The sequence below is a fragment of the Eleutherodactylus coqui genome, chromosome 3 (genome assembly GCF_035609145.1).
Source record: "Eleutherodactylus coqui strain aEleCoq1 chromosome 3, aEleCoq1.hap1, whole genome shotgun sequence".
Taxonomy (NCBI): domain Eukaryota; kingdom Metazoa; phylum Chordata; class Amphibia; order Anura; family Eleutherodactylidae; genus Eleutherodactylus; species Eleutherodactylus coqui.
In genome coordinates, this window is record NC_089839.1 from 174848304 (window position 1) to 174873345 (window position 25042).

Sequence of the window (25042 nt, forward strand, 5' to 3'; positions counted from 1 at the left end):
CAGGTGATCTCCGGCCCCGCACTGGCTTGGCTTCCTCTTCCCTCTTCAGTAATATAAGAGTATTGATTACTGTGTAACTGACCTCAGTGTTTGTACAAGGGGAAGGCGCAAAAGATTAGATTGGAAACCTGATCGTGCTATCCCTATTCACTGGGGTTTATACTACTTCAGGGATCGTATATTTTTATGCAACCGTCATGGGAAAACAACCATGACACAGACATGTCTGAGCCTTCTGTAGTTCTACTTACCCAAACTTGGGTTGGGTTGTCCTTAGTATGGCAGCCATATAACAAAAGTCACAAAACAGCTCTTCGTATTGCAGGAGCGCTTGGTAACAAGTATGGGTAAGTCCTCTCACAACGCGTTCACCTGGCGAGGTTCTGCTTTGACAGGCACAACACCAGAGTAGGTGTTTGACAGCTGCTGCTGTTCCTGCGATGGGTCTGGAAATACATCCATGGCGGTGGAGAAATACAAGACTTGTCTATGTGCCTTACTTGTTACAGACTCCCACACTTTTGTCAGACTTGGATAATCTGGTAGCATTTGGCCGTAGTTGGTAGTGCCAGTGTCTACCCAAATAGTCCATCTCCCTTCCTTATGGCTCGGAGACACCAAGTAGAGGTGGCAAAGTGGCATTCGGAGCCAAGATTGCCTGGTAGATCACATTGTGAGTCAGTGGGGTCCGCAGGATGCTGTTGGTTGCGATGGATCTGGCAGAGAGTTATTTCCGTGATGAACGTGGCCAAAGCTTCTGTTCACATCTGTGCTGTGGCTTTTGTCTGTCTTTTTAAGAGCTTCCATTGCAGATTCCTTCATAAATCCCAGACACAATAGTGCTGCATGCAACGCCATTTCATATAGCTTAATGCCGGCCTCCATGACTGAAACCCAACGGGCCCCATTATAGTCTCCTCTTAAGGTGCTGAGTGGCTTCCAGCATATGATGGGTCCTACGCCACCTTAATTTTCAGAAAAGCACAATGATGATGGTGGCCAGCAGTGTGAACGAGGCCAAATGGGTAACAGACAATAGTCAGCACTGCGGTCTAGCCTTGGATATCATTGGCGCTGCTTTCTAGTAGTCGTATAGACTTTTCCTTATAGCTCTTATTACTGCAGCAGCCATTCCTTTTTTGACCATTAATGGAACTGTATTTCATCCAAAAGTTACTGGAAGCCAATTTTTCTTTTTTTCAGTACAAAGTTGGAAGAAGCAGCCGGCGTATGTTAGGGAACATGTCTGGAAGATAATCTTACTTTAACTCCTTTTTAAGAAAGCGCAGCTATATCTGTATAAAGCACGATCTACTTCCCTGACAGTTATTTCATCATCATTGTGTATTCGTCTCCTTTACAAACCTCCGCAGTTAGACATTTGCGCCATTAAGTAAGATTTAGGAACATTTATAATGTGGACAGCTTGTTGCAGTGCTGGCCAGGTTACTCCCCAGCCCATGTGAATGGGTGGGCTCTGTCCCGGCTTTAAATAAGGGCATGGAATGTGCTCCACTTCATGTGTATGTAGATCGCTTCCCTCATCTCCACTCACCAGCTTCTCTCCTCTTCCACAGACAAGCTCATAGAAGTGGAGCATCTGACTAAAGCCGATCAAGAATCTCCGCATCTGAAAGGTACGGTAAGAATAGACTGTATGGAATGACTCTGCTATAGGAATGGTAGTTTCATAGTTATGGATTAACATGGAGAGATACCACATATCCTACATGTAATATGCTTGTGTAATATACACCCATACATGTACTTGGCTTTTAGTAGCTAGTCTATTGATTCTTTAAGCTGCATTGTCTCAGCACTTGCAGCTCTTCAGCTGTACTGGAGCTACAGTTTCAGGAAGGGCCTGCTGGGATTTGTAGTTTCACCACAGCTGGACTACTGCTTTTACAGCCCTCTGGTTTGCAACGGCCGACAAGGATTGCTGTATGTTGAGGCTCGATCTCTTTACAGGTTCTAGTTACAGACCTCGTATTGCGGTGATATTGGGTACCTTTAAAAAGAACTATGTATTTTGTGCCTTCAGATGTAGTTGTTTTTTTTTTAAACTTGTATATAAGTGCTATGTATATTGCAGAATTAGCGTGAAGCAATGACAGTTACACATCATTGTGGAAGTGTCACCATTATCACATTTTCACGCTCCGGGGACACTAAACGCTACAGCTGCCGCACATCCAGATCCAGTTACTACTTCTGTCCTCTATTTTAAGCAGGCTCCATGTGTTGGATGGATTGCCTCTACTTTGTTAATGCTGCCAGCACTCACAGGGTAAACGTGCAGGGGTGTGAGTGTTGGCATTGATGGCGGCGCCCCTTGCTGGATCTCACCCCTCCTTCCGCACCTCATTCCTAAGTGTTTAGGGCACCACTTGTTTTGTCCATAAATGGTTTGGCAGGATGGGCCTGCTCACAGAACTGATAAGGAGCATTGTTTGTGGCTTGTTGCTGGTTGGCGTTAGTAGTTCTGTTTCTGAACCTTCAGTTCTTATCTTGTATAGTCAACAACTTTGCTTTCCCGTCTTTCTGGAACAAACGAAAATGTGGGATCATTGTTCCGTCTAAATGCAAAGCCATCGTGCACTATTCATTTACTTAGCGTTGGTCGCTCATTTGTAACCAGCATAATATTCACTGGTTCGCTCCCCTCTCGCTGCGTCGAGTGAGCGGGGACCTGCCTGTCTAAATGCTTGCATGAGTGCTAACACCTAGTGGTGACGTCACCGGTGCAGATTGTTTAGATGACAGCCGTCCAGTGTAAATGGGGTATTAGACTAAACACAGCAGACTTTAGATAAAGGTGATCTGTCCAATACTTTTGCAATCCCCTAGAAAGATGGGTACAGCCACAGATTCCGCAGTTCTGATGCGCTTTTGCTAGCACAGGTGCAGTGACCATCCGTCTATTCCAGAGCCCCATTCACAGTAGGGTTTGCTGAACTGTTGTAGACACATGTTTGGTAGCCCCTAGTTCATTCTTGTGATGAGCTGCTCCACTGTAGGGTATTGGTGGGCCCTCATGCACCTTCACAGCAGATGTTCACCTCTCACATCAATGGCATGTGGTGCTCTGCAGTTTCTACTTCAGTTGTTCCCAATGGGGCCATTTGTCCGCTCATGATAGTCGTTCACTACAGCAGCTTGTGAACTGTTGACAAATTGCGCTGTTTGAGAAATACCACCACGCTTGGTCTAAAAGTCAATAATCATCCCCATTATGCAATTCTGATAAATTGCCCCTTTGGCCCATGATGAGAGACTATCTGCTCACATATCAATCACCTTGTATACCCACCAAGCAGCCCACCACACCTCACTTCTTTCATGGATTACGTGCTGCCGATCTCGAAAGTAGGAGGTGGTTGTTACAATGTGACTATTTTTCCCTGAAGCAACTGATTGGCAGTAATTCATGAGGCAGGCTGGGGGGCCTATTGCCTTTTAGAGGGGCTCTGCTCACTCCTGTTATGTCTGCTTTAATAAATACTTCTATTCTCCAGAAAATAACCGTTCTGGAGCATCTTCTCTTATAACCCTGCATTCTGCAGTTTCTCCTGGAAATTTAAGAATAAATTAGCTGGGTGTTACCTCTTGTCAAAGGGGTGTGTCCCTACAGTCAGCACTGATTGGCCAGTGTCAGATTATGTAGTAACACCCAGCAGTCAATTTATTCATACATTTCTAGGAGTCATAAAGGAACGGCACCATACAGTTCTATGAAAAGTTGGTCCAAAGTTGTTGTTTTTTTTCATGGAGTATGAATATTTACTAAAACAGACATGTCAGGACAGCCGGCATCCCTTTTAAGGGACAAATCATATTAGAAATTCATTTACTTTCTAATTGGTTGTGATTAAAAAGAAATGGCTTACTATATTTTTCCTGCCCCACCCCCGTTAGCGGCCACGTGACAGGCTGCACTCTGTACAGTGTATGGGGACGGGGCAGCGTGTTGGACCCTGGTTTGGGGAAAGGGGTGGCACGTCGAGCCCTGACCATAGTTCTTGAATGGGATTTCTGTGGAGCATTGTGATTAATTTCTACGTCTGAGGGGCGCAGACGCTGGTTGCAGAAGTAAGACCCATATGTGCCAAACTTGTGGACAGTGTAACATGGCAGCTGATGGGTTATGACGCTCATCTGGCTTTTTCTGCTATCATCATTGTAGCTAGTGGATTACTTTGCGTGGTCTGGATCATTAATGGTGACGTTTTATCCAAAATTCCTGTGTTTTCATAGCCATTATTCATGTATGCCGAATGCTTCTGATACTTTCACACTAATTTCAGTGGTTACATCTGGCTTATTCTTCTAATATTTTTTCCCCGCTATTCAAGGGAGTCCTCCAGAAGTGAAGGATTCAGATTTATCGGACACACTCAGTCCTAGCAAGGAGAAAAGCAGTGACGACACTACAGGTAATAATCACATATCTGATGTATTGCTGTTTCCATCACTGGGCCATAAAACACAAGTTTCTTCTCTCAACTTACATGCAGTGCATGCACTTGAACCATTTAAAGACTAAGAGCACTAAATTTACGGTACGTGGTCTCTCTGCAGGCTGATAGCAGAAGGACTATGTGGGATTAAAGCTCCTGCAAACAAGCAGGAGCAAGTCGGGTCCTCGGCTGTTAAACACAGCCAAGGACCTGGAGGAGAAGGTAGAACTGGTTATTAACCGCTTCTGCCCTTTCCTGTCCAGGCTAAATGAGCCCTATGTACTAAAAGAGAGAAAGCGGAAGTAGTACTTTCGTTATTTGACCCAGCAATCACGTGGTCGCCAGTTGCCACCTGGCACAGCAGAGCTTCAGGGTCCAGGAGACCCTGATCAGCTCTGTTAGTGATTGTCACTACAGGGGGATGTTTTGCCCTGTATCTTGGGCTCCTATGAATGCCCTAGCTGCAGTGGAAAAGTGTGACATTAAGAAGGGAAAAAAATATACAATGTAAATGACCCCCAGAGGTCCTATATGACATCTTGGGGACATAGATGGTAACAAAATGGCTACAAAAATAAGTTACAAAAAAAAATTTACAGAAAGAAAAAAATATATATGTTTCAATTATATGGCGCGACTCCAACCAAAATCATTGCTGTATGCACCCTGTAATCCAAAACTGTATAAATGTTATATCAAAACGTTAAAACAATATGAGAAACTCCTTCCTATCCTTTATTTTTAAAATTAAAAGTATAAGCTAAACTAAACTTTTTAATTCTTTACCCCTCATAAAACTAAAAACATGAATAAGATATAAACAAGGTGCTTACAGGTCAGCAGCAAATCCATGTGATCTAGAATAGTAGAGTAAGACTGAAAATTGTGCTGTTCTACAAAAAAAAAATCATGTAAGGTTTTTCTTCTGTTTTTTCGATTGCAGACGGCCAAATGGATGAACAAGAGCTGAATGAACCACTGAATAAAGTTATATTAAAAGGTGAGCTTTGTTTCAGCAACCGCTATTGGGCAGAAAGACATTTCAAAAAATAAATATCCAAAATCCGCATCAAAAGTGAAAAAGAAGCATTAATTTATGCCAAAAAGGGCGAAATCTGCTACAGAACCACCTCCATATCTGCAGGAGGAGGCCTTAATAGACTGTAGCGCCCATGACATATGCAAGGTTGAGTATGAATTACTTTATTTAAACGCTGATTACGCATTTAGGTTATTTTCCCCCACTGTAAGGATGTATGAAACTAACCTATAAGGTTTATACTGCATTGGCTTAAAGCCGCACACAGCTTTAGCTCATTGGCCTGCCTCATCTGTTATGGTGTACATGACCCAATACCCTACTACCCTGTGGTGTCTCCTAGATGAGCTACATAATGTACAGACCGGCTCTAATGACTCAAAGCAGGACCTGCAGCAGCTACGGAAAGAATTGTCAGAGGCCCAGGATCTTGCAAAATCCAGTAGACAGAAATGCACAGAACTACAAGGTAAAGTTGGCATTCTGGAGGCCGATGGGTGTGATATTCTGGGTGAACTATTTAGGAAAGTTGGCTTAAGCTGAATTAAACTCTCCAAGTAAGGTCTGCAGCATTCTAGCTTACTTGGGGCTGTGAGGTGTCCGTGTCACAGACAGCACGCGGCTCCCTTATATCCCGAGGGGCTATGCAGACCGATGGTCCACAGGATAAAACTCATTGCATGTCTTATTTCTGTCCGTATCATTGACGAGAAATGGGGACATACTAAGGCAAGTCCTATCGATCCGTCCATGTAAATCGATAGGTGTACATGTGTGAGCAATGTGAGTTGCACCTGAGCCTCTCGGGCACATCTCGCACACACGGTAAGTGCACATCCAGCCTAAAGACTGCTGCAGTGTATAGAAGCTAATGGCTTCAGGACTTCATCTCTAAAGCAATAGCAGATCCTATTTGTGGCTATCATGAGCCGACTAGATATCTGATTTGTACAGGATGGCTGCTTACATGTTCCTGTTCTTTTCAGATTATTACAATTAGTCTTCATCAGGATACTAGATGACCCTCTTAAAGGTTTTGTTTATCCAGAAAGGAAATATCGGGAGTTGAGACCCCTGCTGATCACTAGAATGGGGTCCAAAGTCTGTGGGGCTAATGGAAAAGGCAGGGTTTAGAAATCGCGTTAGTCATTGTGCCCCTCCTTTTCAAAATATCATTTAGTTACTGCAGATATCTGTAGGAACATTTTGCTTGCGTTGATCAATGCTAGAGTTGGTCTCTGTCCACAGTAAAGTCCGTATCTTAGTAGTCAGGAGCTGCACGGTCTACACGACACATGGTCTGTTTTCAGATATTCTTCTGTATGCATTGATACGAACTTTATATTTCACTTTCCGTCCAGCACTTCTAGAAGAGGAGCGGAAATCCAGTAGGAAACAAGCCGAAGAGTCAACTAAACAGATTCAGCACCTCCAAGGTACTCACCCCCAACTATGCAGGCTTAGTGTTAGCCGCAGACCCGCATTGTACATTATTGCATACAACCTACTAGTGGTTTATGATGATTAAAGGTTATGCAACTTTGATGACTCACAGCTGCCACTAGAGGGAGCAAATGGCACATTGACCACAATGGGTCGAATTACATTTACTGGGAGACCATTCCTAGAAATAATTTTAGTTAAAGTTTTTGAAACCATTTTTGTTCTTGCTGGGGAATCTATCATGTGGGATAAATTATATAGTAAGCTTAGCGCCTCCAGAGGAGTGGATATTCTATGAAATGCTTTACAATGTATAGTTAGTATGAAGGGACACGCACCTGGTGCTAGGTGGGTACTCCTATACAGGAGATCCGCCTGCACCCAAAGTCCGAGGTAGCTCATAGTAAAAGGGCTCCCGCTATCCGATGTGAACCGGAGAGACGTCTGGAGGGGTCGCCAAGGTCTGCTGTAGTGGAGACTCCGTGCTATGGAAATCTTCTCAGAAAGGAAAAAAGTCCTCCAACGCGTTTCGGCGTAAACACACGCCTTTGTCAAGTTCATTACATGCATACAATGATCTTATTTATAGTGAGAAGGCACTTGTTGGATTCTAATCACGGTGGACGCCAATCAATCTAATGATGACGTGGCTTCTGGGGGTGTGTGTAAAGAAAAACGTGTTCACGTTTGGAGTGCATCATTGTGCTTCAACCCACCTTCCAAAACAAACGTGAACACGTTTTTCTTTACACACCCCCAGAAGCCACGTCATTATTACATTGATTGGCTTCCACCGTGATTAGAATCCAACAAGTTCCCTCTCACTATAAATAAGATCATTGTATGCATGTAATGAACTTGACAAAGGTGTGTGTTTACGCCAAAACGCGTTGCTCTAATAAAGATTAATTAATTCTTGAAACCTGGAATTATACATTCGTACCCAACCAACGTGAAGGACTTTTTTCCTTTCTGAGATGATATCATGTGGGATAAGTGATTAAGTAGTAGATATCTATGCTGACTTCACATCAGTGTATTATATACATGGACTTCATGCAGACTGAAGCCCTGGTATAAACTGTTTTGCCTTGATTTCTCCCCAGCCCAATTGCACAGGTTACAGGAAGAGATTGAGATCTTGCGTGAAGAGAAGGAAAATGAGATTGCTAGTACTCGGGAGGAGCTGCTGACGGCTCAGGAAGAGATCGCCATCCTCAAACACGTCTCTGAACAAGTTGCTACTGAAAGAGAAGGGGATATAGTGGAACTTCAGGGAGAGTTGCAGGAGGTGCGGTTTGAGCTTGAGCATTGGCGTAAAACAGCCAGCCAGTATGAGGCAGAAATTGTCAATCTACAGGCCAGTTTCCAGGCACAGTGCAAGGATCGTGAGGACCTGCAGATGTCCGAGTCAGCAAGGCTGCAAGGTCAGTAGTGTGCTGCCAACCGTGCCCTTAATATCTTCTAATTCCAGCAAAGAAGAGGCATTTATTGTAAAATTAATTTATAGTAGTTTCCAGTATGCTTTCTGTAACTTTTCCTCACCGGTTTCAGCGTCTTTGTTGGCTGTCAATGGGAGCCTTTAGGTTATGTCCACACATGGCAGAATTCACCCCGTACTTGAAGAGATGAGATCAAGGGTGAAAAACCGCAACATTAATTGGCAGAATTTAAAATCTGCATCGGAGGTCAATTTACGTTAGATATTTTTTGTAGCACAGTGTGTGGATGAGATTTCTTGAAATCTCATCCACAATGCTTATACTTGTGCAAAATACTTTGGATTTTCAACAAAACGTCTGCTAAGTGTGATCATACACCCTTGTTGTTTTCTTCCAGTACGAAATCTGTCCTGGTCTTGTGATGGACACACAAATGCAGAACTTCTTTGAGTTATTAGAGATGTATTGCAAGTTGTGTCCATCACATGACCAGGACAGGTTTTATCCCTGGAAGTTAACAACCAAGATTCTTATTAAATGACGACCAGCAGAGATCTTGAAGACTGTGAGGAACAGTTGCAGTAAGTATGCTGGAATTTTTATTACTTAAAAGGGTCACAAGTTATCCCCTATTCACAGAATAAGGGGATCACTTGGTGATCTTTTGGGGGTCTCACTGCTGAGACCCTACCCCCCACAATCTCAAGAACAGTGGTCTGGTGTTGACTGTCACTTCGGGGTCGCTTCTCCCACCACAATGATGTCAGAATGAATGGAGCACTGGCTGCACATGCACTGTTTGTATTCCATTCATTTTAGTGGGGCGGACTGAAATGAAGTGCCCAAGCACTTGCCACTTGCCAATATTCACAGTCCCCCTTGAAAGTGAATGGAGCGTCATCAGCGTGCTTGCATGACAAGTGCTCCATTCAGTCTCCTCCTCACTGCCGAGGGTGCAGTAAGCCTGCAGTGAGGAGCATGGGGAATGCGATCAGCGAGTTATCTCCTATCCTTTGGATAGGGAACAGCTTATGATCCTGGTACAACCCTTTTTAATTTGTTTGTTTAAAATAAAAGCATAGTGTTTCATACTCCAATCCTAATAATTTGTTTTGCCACTTACCATATTCTCTCTCTTCACAGGTGAAATGGAAGAACTCCGAAAACATGTCACTTCTCTGGAGGCAGAATGCTCCTCTCTGCAGAAAGAGAATGCTGCTTTGACTGGAGAGTGCCAGAGAATTGGGAGTGAGCTTCGAAGGTGAGGAGGGCTTTGTAAACTTTGTAGAAGCTTGGTGTTGAGGTGTAATCCCAAGATTTGACCACCTTCTCTATATACCTGGGATAGGAGAGCAGTGTATTGTTGGTGCTCGACTGTTGGCACCCCCACTGATCATGATCAATATGAATAGTGTTGGCCAAGCATGTGTACTGCTGCCCCATGCATCGCTCTGCTGGAAAGAAATAGAGTACAGCACTTGGCAGTCTTGGTCAGTCCCATAGAGATGAATGGAGCTGCAGCATGCATGATCACTTGGCTCTTGCTATGTACATACAGGACCCAAATTCTTGTGATCTTTAGGGGTCCCAGCAGTCGAACCCCCAATGATAAGGCATTTAATCCCTATACTGTTGATGGTATCTAAGTTTATCTTATAGGGCAACTTCTCTAAGGCTGAATTCATACTGTGCTTTACACATGCATTGGGAAATCTCCTAGAATATATGCAAAGTGTATCCATTTCCAGTCACTTGGCGTTCAAAGTAGTGTCCTTTCCAATAGTTTAACATACTGCAGTCTACTGCAGTAGCCCATACAGACACATACTGCAAAAAACTGCAAAATTGCAGAAGGCAAGCAGCACTGCTCTCTGGGCGCCATTTACCTCAAACTGCGGCCAAGTGGATTAATATGTAGTGCTCAGCAATTATAGCAAAGAAATACAAATTAATCCAATTAAAGTTGTGAAAAAGCTGCACTCGCCAAACTTGTCTGAAGCAATTTTTTATTTCATGCTTCAAATCAAGGAAGGAGGACACGGTGCACTAAGGCAACTGACTTGCATCTCAATGCTTTCTTATACCTTACATCAAACACAATGTAGATTTTATCCTTGGTCAACTTTGAACCTAGGACTCAAGCACTGTAAGGCAACAATGCTAACCACTGAGCCACTATACTGCAACCCACTCTCCAGAAACCTTATAGCATGCAGTATACATATTTTACATGGGAGCCTATAGACAAAATCCGCTTGCACAGTGACACAGGTTGGGGACATCTGTCAGAAAATACTCCCGACTTGAACTTGCAAGAACACTGAAAATGCAGTGTGAATACATCCTAATTATGCCCTAGATCTTCTAAATTGATCTACCTCTAGCGAGCACATTAGTGTCAGCAGTACAGCCGCTATACTGATACAACATGGCACCACTATAGAAATAAGATATCTTGGTGTAAAGTTGTATCGTGATAATGGGCTACCACTTGAGGAATAGAGGTGAGCTACTTGATAAATTTTCCAAGATCCTGCCCATTTATCAAGGACTATAGAGTTCGGTAGAAGGTCTTTGTTGTGAACAGAGAAGTGTTAATAGAAATTGAGGATGTGTATTGAGAAGGATGAGATTCATGGTGTTGGTGTATATTCTGCTCGCAGTAGTCATGTCATGCCTCTTCCTCTCTCTCGTGGATTATCACCAGTGAAGTAAAGAGATTTTTACTATTGACAAATTTTAAAATCTGTTTTAATTTTAAAATTTTTTTCCATTCTTTGTTATCCCCTTCAGCTCTCAAAAGCAGTCTCTGGACCTGTCAAGTGATCTCAATGTCTTGAAAAGTACCCGGAAGGAACTTGAAAGTCAGGTGGGATGTATAAAAGAACACAGTCAGCGAGAGGCAGATAACTTGAAAGTTCAGCTTAAAGAGGCAGAGAAGCGTGTGCTCAACGTTCAGCAAGAAGTAAGTGTAATGAGCAGCTTCCTTCACAATGCTGATGAGCACACTAATAGTACAAGTTCTACAATGATGGTAAAGGGTGCAGTAGAAAAGTCACCCTTGTAGTATAGCTCTAAATACCAGGTAATGAGTATTAGAACATCCTAAAGAGTATAGAACAGTAGAGTTAGAAGGGACTTCCAGGGTCCCCTGCTCAGTGCAGGATTTACTAAATCATCCCAGACAATTGTCCAGCCTTTGTTTGAACACTTCCATTGAAGGAGAACTCGTCACCACATGTAGATGTTAAGCAGAAACTTGGTTTAAAAATGTAAGGGGTTGTTCTAATCTGGACATTTTTTAGGGAGATAAGGGACACCATCTCAATTATATTTCTGGCCCCGCCACAGGTCTCCCTCCACCAATTGTGTTGACTAGGCCCAGTGATGGTGTGACTATAATAGTGATGTAGTGGCACAACCTCACAGTGATCTAACAGCGTGGTAATGTGGCTTTACTTAACGGAGTATGTATGGTCACTTGCGCTAATTACACCAGATGGTAGAAAAGTCATGTGGGGAGACACAATTACTGTACAACAAACATTCTAATAAGTCTGTTTAGTGTTTTACCTTTTATTGGCTTGCTGTACTAATGACCCAATTCTGATATTTTTTTTCCCTTTTTAAGTATGAAAACACTCAAGCTAAATTATCAGAGCTGAAAGTGAAATTCGAAAAAACCGAACAAGAAAAGCAAATGATTGCTGAGGAGCTGAAGCAATGTAAAGAGAACCTTAAGCTGCTGCAGGAGAAGGGGAATAATGTAAGTGGTCTCCTCCATGACTAATGGGACGCCGCTGGTCACCCTACACTATGGTGTTTACATACCAGACATCTGACTGCTTTATGTGCTCTAGACCTTGAGGTAACTGGTTTACATAGCACAGGAAGAAAATGACTTCACTTCTGCCCATCGTGCTCCAATTAATGCCGGCTTACATATCATGCGGCATCATTTTCAGTGATGGACTTATTTGTTGCTTTATCTCATCCGTTCCGGTTATAGGACAGATCCTAGATCACATTTAGGATATTTTTAAGTCATGAGGTCAGGTCTGGTTTGTAGATCATGAATAACATAGCTACTCCAGCTGACACTTTACTGCAGTGTCTAAAGATGGCCCGGAGTCATTCTAGAGGTATTTTTTTGCATTGTCTCATATTCCTTACATAAAGGATCCGGGTCATTGAGAACATCAGAATATCTCCCCTTTATGTATTGTGCTGTATACACGGAGAAGCTATGCAGGGCGAGCTAGAAGTCCCCTTCTGTGCAGATGGTACCCTGTTAGATGTGTATGACTTGGGCTGACATGTGTTTGGAGCCCCTTGTTCTGTAGTGCTTGGTGATAGTATACACCATACAACAGTGTCAATAATGGTAGCGCTACATAATGACACAGAATTTCTCCTGATTTCGTGTAAACACGCCTTTAAACCCATTTCCTCCATAGGTTGTTATTTTAAGATATCTGCTCCCACTTATTGCCCATGCTGCCTTATGACATTTCTATAGGTGGGAGGTGACCAGACATGCACCATAGGTTTGGCGCCTGAACTTGCCATTCAGAACTAAAAATGTTTCTCTGAACACTAATGGGGTCTTATCCCCTTAGTGACGACCCATTCACCTTTTTAATGACCTCACTAATGGGCTTTTAACCTGCACATACATCGTTTTAAGGTGATGGCTTAGCCAACTAGTGACTGCCAGGCTCCTGCTCTAACTGCTAGATGCATAGAAACCTCAAATCCTGGCCATTTAACCCTTTACATGCCAGTCAATAGCAACTACAGCATTTAAGCAGATGACAGGTAGAAGGGGTTCTTTCTGTCACCCCTCGACATCCCACAGTGTGATTGTAGGGTAACAAGAAGTTCCCATGGCAGCTTAAAGCCTTTGTCTGTCATGTAGCCCTGCCTATTAGGCACGGCCTCCGGCAGAGTCTAATAGGCTTAGTAGAATACACTACAGAAGTACGGCAATGTATTATCCTAGCGATCGAACTATCAAGTCTCACCAAGGGACTAAAAAAATTGTGTAAAAAAAAAAAGTTGACTGAAGTTTGCTTTTTTTTTTTTTTAAAGCTTTTGGGCCTCCTTCCCACGGACGGATTTCCGCCGCGTTGCCTGCAGCTATTAGGTTCTATTGAACCTAATAGCTCAACGCTCACGGTGCGGAGTTCCATCGCTCCGCCCACCGCCGCCGCGTCATATGACACGGCCGGGCGCGTCATGCCGAAGCGTCATGAGGACCCAGAACGCCGGATCCACTGGTAAGTATGGGGTCTCTGGGGGACGCCGTGACGGGCTTCGTCGCAAAATATTCCGCGGCGGAGCCCATCACGGCCGTGTGCAGCCGGCCTTAAAAAATTCCAGTTTTTATTTTTACAACTTTTGCACAATAAAAACACATCTTTAAAGAAAAACAAAAGAAATCTACATAAACATGGTATTGCAGTAATCATACTCATGCAGGTAAGAAAGTTGAGACTCAATGGAGGAAATGCTGGGGGGGGTTTCAATCTCACCCCCCAAAAAAGATTTGGGAAAAGTCATACAGTACAATATATGTACCCCACAGTGGTGCCAAGAAAAAAATTCAACTTTTCCCCAAAGACCAAGCTCTCCATGTAACAAGTTATGGCTCTTGCAATGTGACAATGACAGATCTCGGCTGTTGATTTTATCCACCACAAACCCCACGGAGCAGTTCTGTAATCGTTGTCACATGTACGCCACCAGTTTGTGATGTGAGTAGTGAATGACACATTGCTTCTCTCCCTGAATAACTGATGCTTGTATGTGACTAAATCTGTCCACCATGTTTGTTCTAGCTGCACCGGGTAAAGCTGAGGGAGTTATCGGGGCAGGTCAAAGGTGAAGGGTCTTGTAGAAAATGCCTAGTCGGGCTGATGATGGGACTGCAAGTATGAATCTGCCAGTTTCCAATACCCTCAACGTCCCATTAAGTCCCTAGAAGCCTCTTTGGGCCAATTGTGTAACTTAGCATCTCAGACGGCGGCAAAGATTTCCTCCACATTAGTATAATGAAATTGAAGATCTTTCTATTTGGTGAGCTTGGCTGTTGAGGTCGGGGATTGTCCAGGTACACACACCACCCAGTGTCAGTTATCCTGCCGTAAAATATACTACTAGGATAGATTATCTCTGGTCTCCAACCTCCGGTCTGGTGAGATGCTGGATTATTGATCCGTTCGGGAAACAAAGGCTGAATTTTTTGGAATTATTTGATTAAATAACTGATTTTAACATTCACAATTTGCATTACTAATCTATATAGATGTGGCAGCTGATTGATCTGTTTCCTATTACCAGTGAAATCACGTTCTTTAGTGTTATTTTGATTGAAGCACCTAAGTGATTTTTAATATCCCTTCCCTTCTTCAGCCTTCTGCGTTACTTCCCGTCCCAGCCGTATTCTTCGGCGTAATCGTGGCTATCCTGTATTGGTGTTACGGCCTGTTGTGGTAGAGAAAGGTACACGCTGCTCTTGTCTGTCTTCCACTATCCACCTACATGACCCATCTGTGTAACATTAGTGCATGGTCAGGGAGCAGGACACGCTGTCCCCAGCCAGACTAACCAGGATCCACTAATCATTTAACATCTGTTTGTCTCTTCCTGTGTCTGCTAAACACTGATTTCTCCTCTAGTAACTTAATCATGGTCTCCAAATCCTGGAAATGAAGCGTTCAGAAAGGTGCCAGTGACTAGTCGGCTAGCAAATTCTAGTTCTCCGTGTCTATGGAGCACGGACTAGAACACCCATTCTGCAGAGCTCCCCAGCAAGGACCGAAAATGGATCCTACAGTCATTGACATCCCACTCAGTGAAGATGTAGAATGTCGTTTTGTACATCTATATAGGGTACATCTTCATCAGATGGGTTGTTGCTGCTAGAATATAGCATCACTGACATTTAAAGTTACAAGAAAAAGTAAGTGAACCCTTTGGAATTACCTGGATTTTTGCATTAACTAGTAACAAAAGGTGGGCTGATTGTTATTGAAGTCCCAATCTAAAAACAAACAAATAATTGTATGGTTCATGGCTTTTATTGAGCACATTGAATAATCATCCGCAGTGCAGAGAGGAAACTCGAGGATGCTTTTACGTGACTGCGAGCAGCTGTGCTAGGACTCACGTTTCCCCAACAATTGCCGGTCTGATCCATGTTTATATGCGGTTTTAAAAGTTTGTTTTTGGTGCAATTGTAAAGGCAGATAAAAAATACTTCTGTGTAATAGCGGCCTAAATGAACCTTTGCATTAAGTACTTTCCCAAAAGTTAGATGGGTTTTCCAAGTAAATATTCTTGACTTGTATTCTCAGGAGGGATCATCCAGTAATTGATCAGCTGGGGTCGGCTACCGGGGACCCTGGACAGTCAGCTGATCAGGCGTCCACTGATAGCGACACAGCACACTGGTACGGAGTGGAAGCTGCTTCTCCGCCGCTTGTAATTGCAGTCACAGCTCTCACTACACGAGTCTGAGTGACAGCTTCAGCTTTGTACCTTGTATGTTGTGGCACGGACAGATGCCTGATCAGCTGATCGGCCGGATCCTGAGCAGCAGATCCTAGCCAATCAACTATTGATGACCTATCCTAAGGATAGGTCATCAGTAGTAGTTCCCTGGAAAACCCTTTAATTTGCAAAACATGATTCAGTTAAGCAATGACATTTGAAGGTGTAAGGCCTCATGTCCACGGGGAAAATCAGATCCGCTGCAGATTCTACATGTAGAATCTGCAGCGGGTCCCTCCTGCCCCGCGGACATGAGCGCCGAAAATAGCAATTTAAAAGTATTTACCTATCCGGCGCGGGCGGGGAATGTCAGCTGTTCCTCACGGCCGGATCTTCATTTTCGGCCGGCGGATGAATTCCTGACGCCGCCGGCACGTCGTCGACGTGCCGCGCGCATGCGCCGGGCACATCCGCCGAGCCGAAGCAAGGAAGATGCGGCCGTGAGGAACAGCTGACATTCCGCGCCCGCGCCGGATAGGTAAATACTTTAAATTCCTATTTTAGGTCTCCCGCGGATCCGGACGGCTTCCATAGGCTTCAATAGAAGCCCGCGGGAGCCGTCCCCGCGGGAGACCCGCATGAAAATGGAGCATGGTCCAGATTTTTTCATGCTCCATTTTTTTTTAAATCACTTTTATTGACGATCCGCGGGTATTTATGTACCCGCGGGTGGTCAATGCATCCCTATGGGGTGCGGATCCGCGCGCGGGAGATCCGCTGCGGATTTTAAATGTCATTTTGCCCGTGGACATGAGCCCTAAGGCTTTTTTTTTTTTTTTTTTATATAGAACAGATTTGTCAGTAGCCAGGCTTTGTGTGCTTTTATTTAATGGAGACAGCAGCAGTGAAACCACACATGCAATCTCATCTCAGCTTTTCATGGCAAGATGTAACGAAAGCTACCTTTTACTTAGATGGGAACTACAGAAACAGTACTGGGCTGAAGCACCCGACTGTTTTCGTAGTTGCTGATCAGATGGCCGGTAACTATAGCAGCGGTTTTCCATCTAGGTTACAAAAAGCTGAGGTGGTAGAATACCCCTTTAATTAAAACAGCCTTTGGCTCTTGGAGAAGTCATTAACACAGGTGTTTACTTTTTCTCCCTGCACTGTGAATGTTACTCAATGTGCTCAACAAAATAATAGTTTGTGTAGTTATACTGGGGCCCATGTCCTAAATTGTCTAAAAGTTACAGTGCAAATTAAAATAGTCTTTTAGGCTGCCTGTCCACGGGCGTTTTTGCATTGTGTTCCCCGCAGCGATAATCCGGCCGCGGAGAACGCAGTGAACGTTTTCCATAGCAATGCACAACCCCCTGTCCACGAGCGGAGAATCATAGCGATTCCCAGTTCGCGGCCGGCAAATGGCAGCATGCTGCGAATTGCTGCAGTGAGCCTATCTGTCAGGTAAGGCTCACCGCGGAGATCCGTCAGCTGGATCCTGTTCTCCCGTGGCCGAGATGCACCGCGGGATATCGCAACGCCCGTGGACAGGCTGCCTTAATGTGCCAAATTTATCCCAGCAACTCATGCTGGATGGTAAAGCTGTCTAGTCTAAGCTTATATTAGTTGCCTTAATTTATGCCAAAAGTCGCACCCAAGTTTTGGCACATTTTTTAGCACAATTTATGCCACGGCCCTGTTTCAGAAGAGTCAGAAAGTGTCCAGAAACCCACAGTAAATATGATGCGAAGCATGGAAGACAGTTTTTTGGTGAAACCTGTCTTTTCAATAGTAAATCTGCCCCATTGTTTATAATTACGACTTGGATAACAATCAGACCCAATTTTCTTAGTAATCCTTGCACAAATCCAGGTAATTCCAAAGGGTTCACTTTCTTCTTACAACTGAATACAATAAAAGGTCAGAAATTATTTTCATAACTTTTGGCTGCTTTCTGAACGTGAGAATTTCTTTTACTTGAAATCGCAATGTTTTTTCTGAATTTATTCCTATGTTTCATTCTTTGGCTCTAATGAATCTGCAGAATAACTCCATGTTATGTATCTGATATGAAACAATAATCCTTCTTTTACAGATAATATATTACATTGGAGGAGGGAGTTGGATAACTTGTTGCTATATAAGTCTTTGCTCATAAATGTATGGATGTAACTTTGGGCTGTGGAGGCGGTACAAATGTTTCAGTTCTGGCTTTAAAAAAAACAAAAAAAACACACATTAAGCCTAATGATAGCATTTGGCTAATTTATTGGTAATTCTATATGAGCCGTATATGAAACAATGATAGAGGGTGAACATAGACAGAAGTTTGGCTTATAACCTCCACAGCCCTGGATATATAACCTGCCTCTGTTATATTTCATCTTTGCATCCTTAGTCCTAAAACTGGATAATTTAGAAATTTTATTTTTTGTGTCTAAATATGAAAGTGACTTTATAAATGGTGCTTACATGGCAGAGAAAATCTATCCCAAAAACCAACTAGTACATAGATGATTTTTTTAAGGGCCATAGATAAAGACTGCATGAAGACAGAAGAAACCCTTGTCATAGGATACAATAAAACTTTTAATAAAAATATATTTGAAAACGGAACATTTTAGTGGAACCCTACAATTACCCCAGTGTTTCATATCTAATCAGAGCACTTGCCCTGATAAGGGTGACCTTGATTCCGAACCTGTCGCTGGGGTAGCCAAGCATTATCATAATATAGGATGCTATAGAGTCACCTTTCCAAAATGGCAACAAGAAGTCTAATCCAAATCATGCATGTAATCCATGATGATAATATAGCCCTTATCTTTAACCAACCAACGCATTTCCGTTGTTGATGATACAGGTTCATCAGGGAAGGTTTTTCAACTGGTATCAACAATCTAAATTCTAGTCAAAATACTGTTGTAGGATAATATATGACCAAATAAACGGTATGATCCAGTGTAGTCACACATGCCAGAAAACCTATACATAAATTCTTAATGACAAGATAATGAATCAACGTTTCTCCTTTGCTCAACTCACTCTGATGGATAACCAGTGTATGTTAAGGCCTAATTTACAAATCTCAATAAATCAGCAAATCTTGAACATATTGATTTAATAATCGTTATCCCATGGCAGCTATATTAAAATAATACCATTTTGATAGAGGATGGAGTAATGATATGCAGATATACTTATTCCATCAGCCAATACCCATAATGGGTCGGAGGAGACTACACATGCACACATGGGTGCAGACACTCGATAATGCTGACCACCATCCCATCTCTTGCTTCCGATAGTTTCAACAAGAATACCGGGCATGGCTGATGGTATAAGTATACCGGCATATCTTTACTCTCTTCTCTATCAAACTGTGACTGTTTCAATATCTGTCACTCCTGATGTCCTTCTTTATATGCTGAGGTTTCCTCCATAGTGATGAGACATTGGATGACCATAGCATCCTGTTGCATTTCCATCATTAGCGGTATCATTGCTGTGGCCCAGAAGCCATTGGACAGTACTGCAGAAATTATTCCCTATGTTAGTTTAAGCATAAAGCGAGTTGTCTGGTTTTCAACCCAAAATCACAGTGATGGTCGATTGTATAAAAGACGCAATACTTAGCTGTTCCAGTACCAAATCTCCCATTCTATCTGTTGGGCTTTGTTTACCTGGCTACAGCAGTGACCTAAAGTCAATAATGTGACTTCTGAGGCTAGGGATTGGCTGCAGCGGTCACGTGGACAACACATGACGTCCGAGGATAGGGATTGGCTGCAGCTGTTAACATGTGACTGCTGAAACCAAGAACAACTTGGCGTTATCAACTTAATGTTACCGCTATAGCCGGGTAAACAAAATTTGACAAGGAGAAATGACACAACTGGGTCGGGTTTAACAGGTAAATATTGCTTGTACTTTATGCAGTTTGCTACCATTGGTCAGTTTTAGGCTGAAACCAGGCAACCCCTTTTAGTTACTATTCTGTGATATGTTCAAGTATGAAAAATTGATATGTTTAAAGGGGATTTCCAGTGAAACACTATTGATGACCTATCAGTAGCATAGGTCTTCAGTAATTGATCGACTGGGGGCCGCCGCTCGGGACACTGATTGATCAGCTGAGCAGGGGCATGTTGTCAATGCCACAATAAGAGGTCAGGGCGGAAGCTTTCGCGCCAACCTCTGTGTAGTGGCCGATGCTTGTAACTGCAGGCACGGCTCTCATTGATTTCAATGAGAGCCATGCCTACAGTTAAAAACACGAGTCACTAAATAGAGCTAGGAGTGCAAGCCTCTACACCAACCTCTGTGTTGTTCCGGCGCTGGCAGCATGCACCTGTTCAGCTGATCGGTCGGGGTCCCCAGCGGCAGACCCAGGATTAGCTATTGATGAGCTATCCTGATGATGGGTCATCAATAGTATTTCTCTGGAAAACCCTTTTAAGGACTCTCTATAAGAAAAGAGAAGGGGAGAATAAGCTTTGAATCTTTTTCAGAAAAGGTTCAAGTTAATGTCCTGTGAAGACTGAACCATTTTCGGATAGTTCATCAGTAGCTGACCGGTGGGAATCTGCTGCCCAGAATTCCTGCTGTATGTTGGGTTGCAGTGACAGTATGTGGAGCCAGAGGCACAAGGCGCTGTATACCTCATTGTGGCCCAGCGTGGTATTGCAAGCACAGATCCGCTACTAATCAGCTATTGACCCATTCTGGGATACGTCATCAAGCTTTAGAGCGGGACAATCTATCAAAGTAGTTTTGTGGATAGTGTTATTCATTGCTCTGCCAGACCTAATAAAAAAGATGATTAAGATTAATTTCCCCTTAAAGATTTATTAACGCTATCCTCTTCCCACAGAGCCAGTGGCCTTGGATGACCGGGATAGCGGTGTTGGTTGCCGTCACCGCAGTGATGCTGTACCCTGGCCTCAGCAGAGGCACACCATGAGACCGCTTTTCAAGCCATGTACCGTCCTCCATTGAAGCCGACACTGCTGACGTTTGGAGAACAAAAATGGATCCTTACTCTTCCTTTTTACCTCTTAAAAACTCACAAATCTCTGAAAGAGAGCCGCAGTAGGGCAATTGCTTTAAACTGTAATATATGTATTTGTCCAACAGGGGAATAAACACATGACTTTATCCTACAGTAGGCAAAACTTTTTGCTTGCGACGTTCATGTGATTTTTAAGTCTAGTTTGGTGGTATTGGAAATACTGTTATGGCCTCCAGAAGGCTTCTTGGTACCAAATTATTTATGATGTTTTTGGGTTTGTGGCTGTTTTACTGTAGAATCTTATTGTAAAGAATGAAAGACTGTATTTTTTGCCATAAGAAACACTCACACATCCAGTATAGCGGTGGGTAAAGCTCATCCAACTTGCCTGCTTTCTCCCCCACGTCACAGAGCTGTCCGGCACACGCTCCTTTTACGCATCAACCTTTCTCTAGCCGTATATATCAGTCACTGCACACCTTCTCACCCTGCGATGATCAGTTTCCGAGGGCCGTACATATTCTAGAGAGGAACAGAATAATGTGAACCACTATGGGAGCGTTGCTGACTTTTTTTTCTCTTACCCCCTTCTAAAATAAAAACTTTTTCAAAAAGACCAATAGAAAACAAAACAAAATCCCAGTCACCAGTAGTGGAAATTGTAGTCGCCCCTGATGTGTAAATCCTGACCTGATTGTGTTCTTTCTCCTTGGATGCTTCCCTATGTAATCAATCAGAACTGGATGGACGGACGGTCTCGGAAAAAAAATGTTCACTGGAACCGATTTGGGATAGAAGTCGACTATTTATTAACTGGTTTTATACAGCAAAGATTTTTAGTGTATAGCTAAGAAAGATGTATTTTGCTAATGCTGTTATCTACAGAGAGATCCCGGGGTCCAAAGCTTTATAAAGGGGCCACAGAAAGCGGAGATGTCTGCAATTATACTCCAGTGTGGTAAATGAGGAAGAGGAACAGAAACGTCTTAAAATTCATATTTGAAGTGGAGAATGAGAGCCAATCATGAGACTTGTTATTAATGGGCACAACCATTCTATTTCATAGTCCCCTTGATCCCCAGGTCTATTCTTTATAGTTGGGCAGCACTGATGTCATAACTATAAAGCGTATAACCTGGACACTGTAATTATCCAGATTGTGGATGTCCCAAAGCCAGGGGATAAGTAATCAATTGTTTGGCTCCAGGGTATGCACAGTCTGTTGCTGGTAGAGAAGTCTAGTGCCGATGGTGGGAGCAAGTCCCAGAAGAAGAAATGGAGTCTACTAGTCACAATTGGCTATCCATGTCTACTGATGCCGAAGGGAAATGCAGACCGATTCCAAGCTACAGTCCCAAAGCTGTTGGACAATGGCGCTGCCCTGGAAGAAGTACTTTATTCTGTAGTTTGATTCCTGATGTTTCAAAAATAAGATTCACACAGTTATTAAAGGTTGGCTATGAATTTACTATATCAGGTTTTTTTACATTATTTGCCATACACTACTTTTCATAGATAACATTGCAAACCAGTTAAATTTAGGTTTTGTAGAATGTTCTTGCTGGTTGAAATGGATCAGTAATAATTAAGCGACATGTCCACCTTCTGCAACTTCACTCTTTTATGGTTCTATGCATCCTAAAATACAATAAATAAATAAAAATATATACATGGAAACTTTGCAAAAAGTCATGTTTTTGTCTTCAGCTTCTATGCAGAGCTATGCGTCTACAAACCCTGTGTAGTCTGATCTTGCAGTCATAACCCTTAATTAGGCCTCTTTCACACGGGCTACAAGATCATCACTACAAAACGCCTGTATGTGAAGCCCATGGCTTCCAGTGGGTTCTTTCACATGAGATGCTTTGTAGCCTGTAAGATCCCATTGGAAACCATGGGCTTCACATACATGTGTTTTGTAGCGATGATCTTGTAGCTCGTGGGAAAGAGGCCGTAGTCTGATCCTACTTCTTGCTAACTTGCATAAGGGTATAATTGCGCTTAATGGAGAAAATCGGCACCAAAATCCTCGTCGTGGGTTTTCGAAGAATACAATCTGCAGTTAAAATCCACAACACTTCCCCAACACATAAGCACTCTACAGATTTTAAAATCCACAGCATGCCCTATTTTCCATGTCCCACAACCACCACGCTTTAATTGATTGATATTGTACATTGCTGTGAAATCTTGCTGAGATGTGTGAACACACCATTAGGCCTCATCACACAGACATATGCAATTTAGGTACACGAAAAGCTCAGAGCTTTCACTGTGTGTGCAGTTCTGATGCATGCGTGTGTTTTATGTCTGGGTTGCATCTGTATTCACTGCATTTTTCATGCATGTTAAAAAAATTTAAAAAAATTAGAAAATAAATTAGGCATTCCTACCTGTTTTTTTTTTTTTTTTTTTACGCATGTAAAAAAAAGCGTCTGAGTGCACCAGTGCAAACCAGTGGTGTTGTATGCTGTCCGTATTGCGTCTGTAACAAATTCGGACGTAATACGGCCAGCACCCATGTGAGTGGGCCCTTAAGCAGGACTGCAAGGCTCAGACTACACTATGTGTAGTCTGTCGCCATAGAGACACAAGGTCTGCATAGAAGTTGTTTACAAAACAGTAGGATAATTTGACTCCAGTCTTTTTGCAAAGTTGCTCCAATAATTTTATTGCATTGCACTTATAATAAAATTGGTTGTTTTAAGGTAAACTTACACTTTAAAACTTTTAGGTGATTTTTCTCAATTATATTGAATTGTATTACTGCCTCCGATATGGACAATTAGCAGTTGTCTGGTTACTTTTTGATAATTTAGTGTCCGGTGCAGATGTGCTAAAATAACAAATTGAGCATTACTTACCAATCCTTGTCCCTGGCAATCCAAAGCTGCCGCCCTGCTGTTCTCTTGGTGACTGTAGACAGTCAGCTGAGGACTGCCTGCCAATCGGAATGCTGAGGAGGATGGTATATGACGCTGTGGCCTCTGAGTGGCAGGCAGTGATCACCTGACTTTTTGATGTCAACAGCAACCAGTTGTGGCAGCAGTGCTGGATTATCAGGCTGAGGACAGGTACATTTTGCTTGATTTGCTATTTTAGCACCTCCACCTGATGATAATTTTCAAAAAGTATGCGGGCAACCACTGAAATTCAGGCCGTCTCTCCAGTGGCTATACTAGACAGAATGTTGTCCTACTTCAGCAATGTGCTCATCCCTGACCCCAGCGGAGTTCTTGACTGTAATACAGTTAGGTTGGTGGCCATCCTGTTCTGTGGCCGCAATGGGAACATCTCCTGACCATTGGATCCGTTGGACGCACCAGACAAGCCAAGCAGATGACTTAAATGCTTCAATCTTCTGGATTGTTTCTGCAATTTATGGAAAAATAGAAATCCATTTCATCATTTGCTCCAAGCTGCGGACTGGATTCATCAGGGGCCAAAACTTCTTGACACGTCTGCACATAGTATCCATATTTACAGGCTGTGTTCTCCACTATTATGTCACTAAATGTGTCTCAATCATGTAAAATACTTTGTCAAAGTGTTCCTATGTTTTGTGTTTCTACAACTCTTCTGATGGACGACTTCAGACTCGGAGCCCCTCCTCGTCGCCGGATGTAGGGCAAGAAATCCAGATTGTAGAGGATTTCTGTAAAGTAATCTCACAGTGATTCTGGAAAACCTTTGAATGTTCTGCCGTCTTTATTTTTCATCAACCTTTTTGTAGTGACACAGAATTCCCTGACGTGTTCTTACATATTTTCATACCACATCACTACAACGTTTCGTGTAAATGCCTGGGATGGTTGCATATCTAGTGTGCATTATGTATATAGCATCAGCGTCATATGAGGATGAAAGGTGTTCTGGCCTTTATTTTAATGAGTTGGTCTACCATGCCCTGGTAGGTGGGTTTCCGATGGTGTGAGAGCTTCATTGGTGGATATTTTTTGAAGAAATATGAAAAACATGAACTTATTTTTTTGGCATTCTTGGAAACTCAAGTATATTGAAACTTGCATTCATTGGTGGTTGGTCACTATTTCCTGCTACATTAAGGCAGACATTGCCAGTCAGTACTACCTAATGAGTAGCGCTATAACCAGAGCAACCAGTTGGCTTTCAGGAGTGCCATTTTCACTTT

The 25042-nt window shown here is 42.9% G+C and overlaps 1 protein-coding gene across 5 annotated transcripts in view; it reads left to right on the top strand.

Moving 5' to 3' along the window:
* The window catches only part of SLMAP (sarcolemma associated protein), a 118275-nt gene extending 95915 nt beyond the window's left edge, over nucleotides 1-22360 (top strand). For 3 of the 5 annotated variants that reach the window (XM_066596569.1, XM_066596571.1, XM_066596572.1), the window contains 10 exons: nucleotides 1578-1637; nucleotides 4356-4436; nucleotides 5404-5460; nucleotides 5843-5968; nucleotides 6861-6935; nucleotides 8049-8369; nucleotides 9528-9645; nucleotides 11178-11349; nucleotides 12016-12150; nucleotides 20755-22360. In XM_066596569.1, coding sequence (XP_066452666.1) covers nucleotides 1578-1637; nucleotides 4356-4436; nucleotides 5404-5460; nucleotides 5843-5968; nucleotides 6861-6935; nucleotides 8049-8369; nucleotides 9528-9645; nucleotides 11178-11349; nucleotides 12016-12150; nucleotides 20755-20844 — 1235 coding nt within the window. In that variant the 3' untranslated portion in view covers nucleotides 20845-22360. Of the gene's footprint in view, nucleotides 1-1577; nucleotides 1638-4355; nucleotides 4437-5403; nucleotides 5461-5842; nucleotides 5969-6860; nucleotides 6936-8048; nucleotides 8370-9527; nucleotides 9646-11177; nucleotides 11350-12015; nucleotides 12151-14798; nucleotides 14889-20754 lie in introns of all 5 variants that reach the window. The other 2 variants (XM_066596570.1, XM_066596573.1) reach the window with 1 other exon arrangement.
* Nucleotides 22361-25042: the final 2682 nt, after the last annotated feature.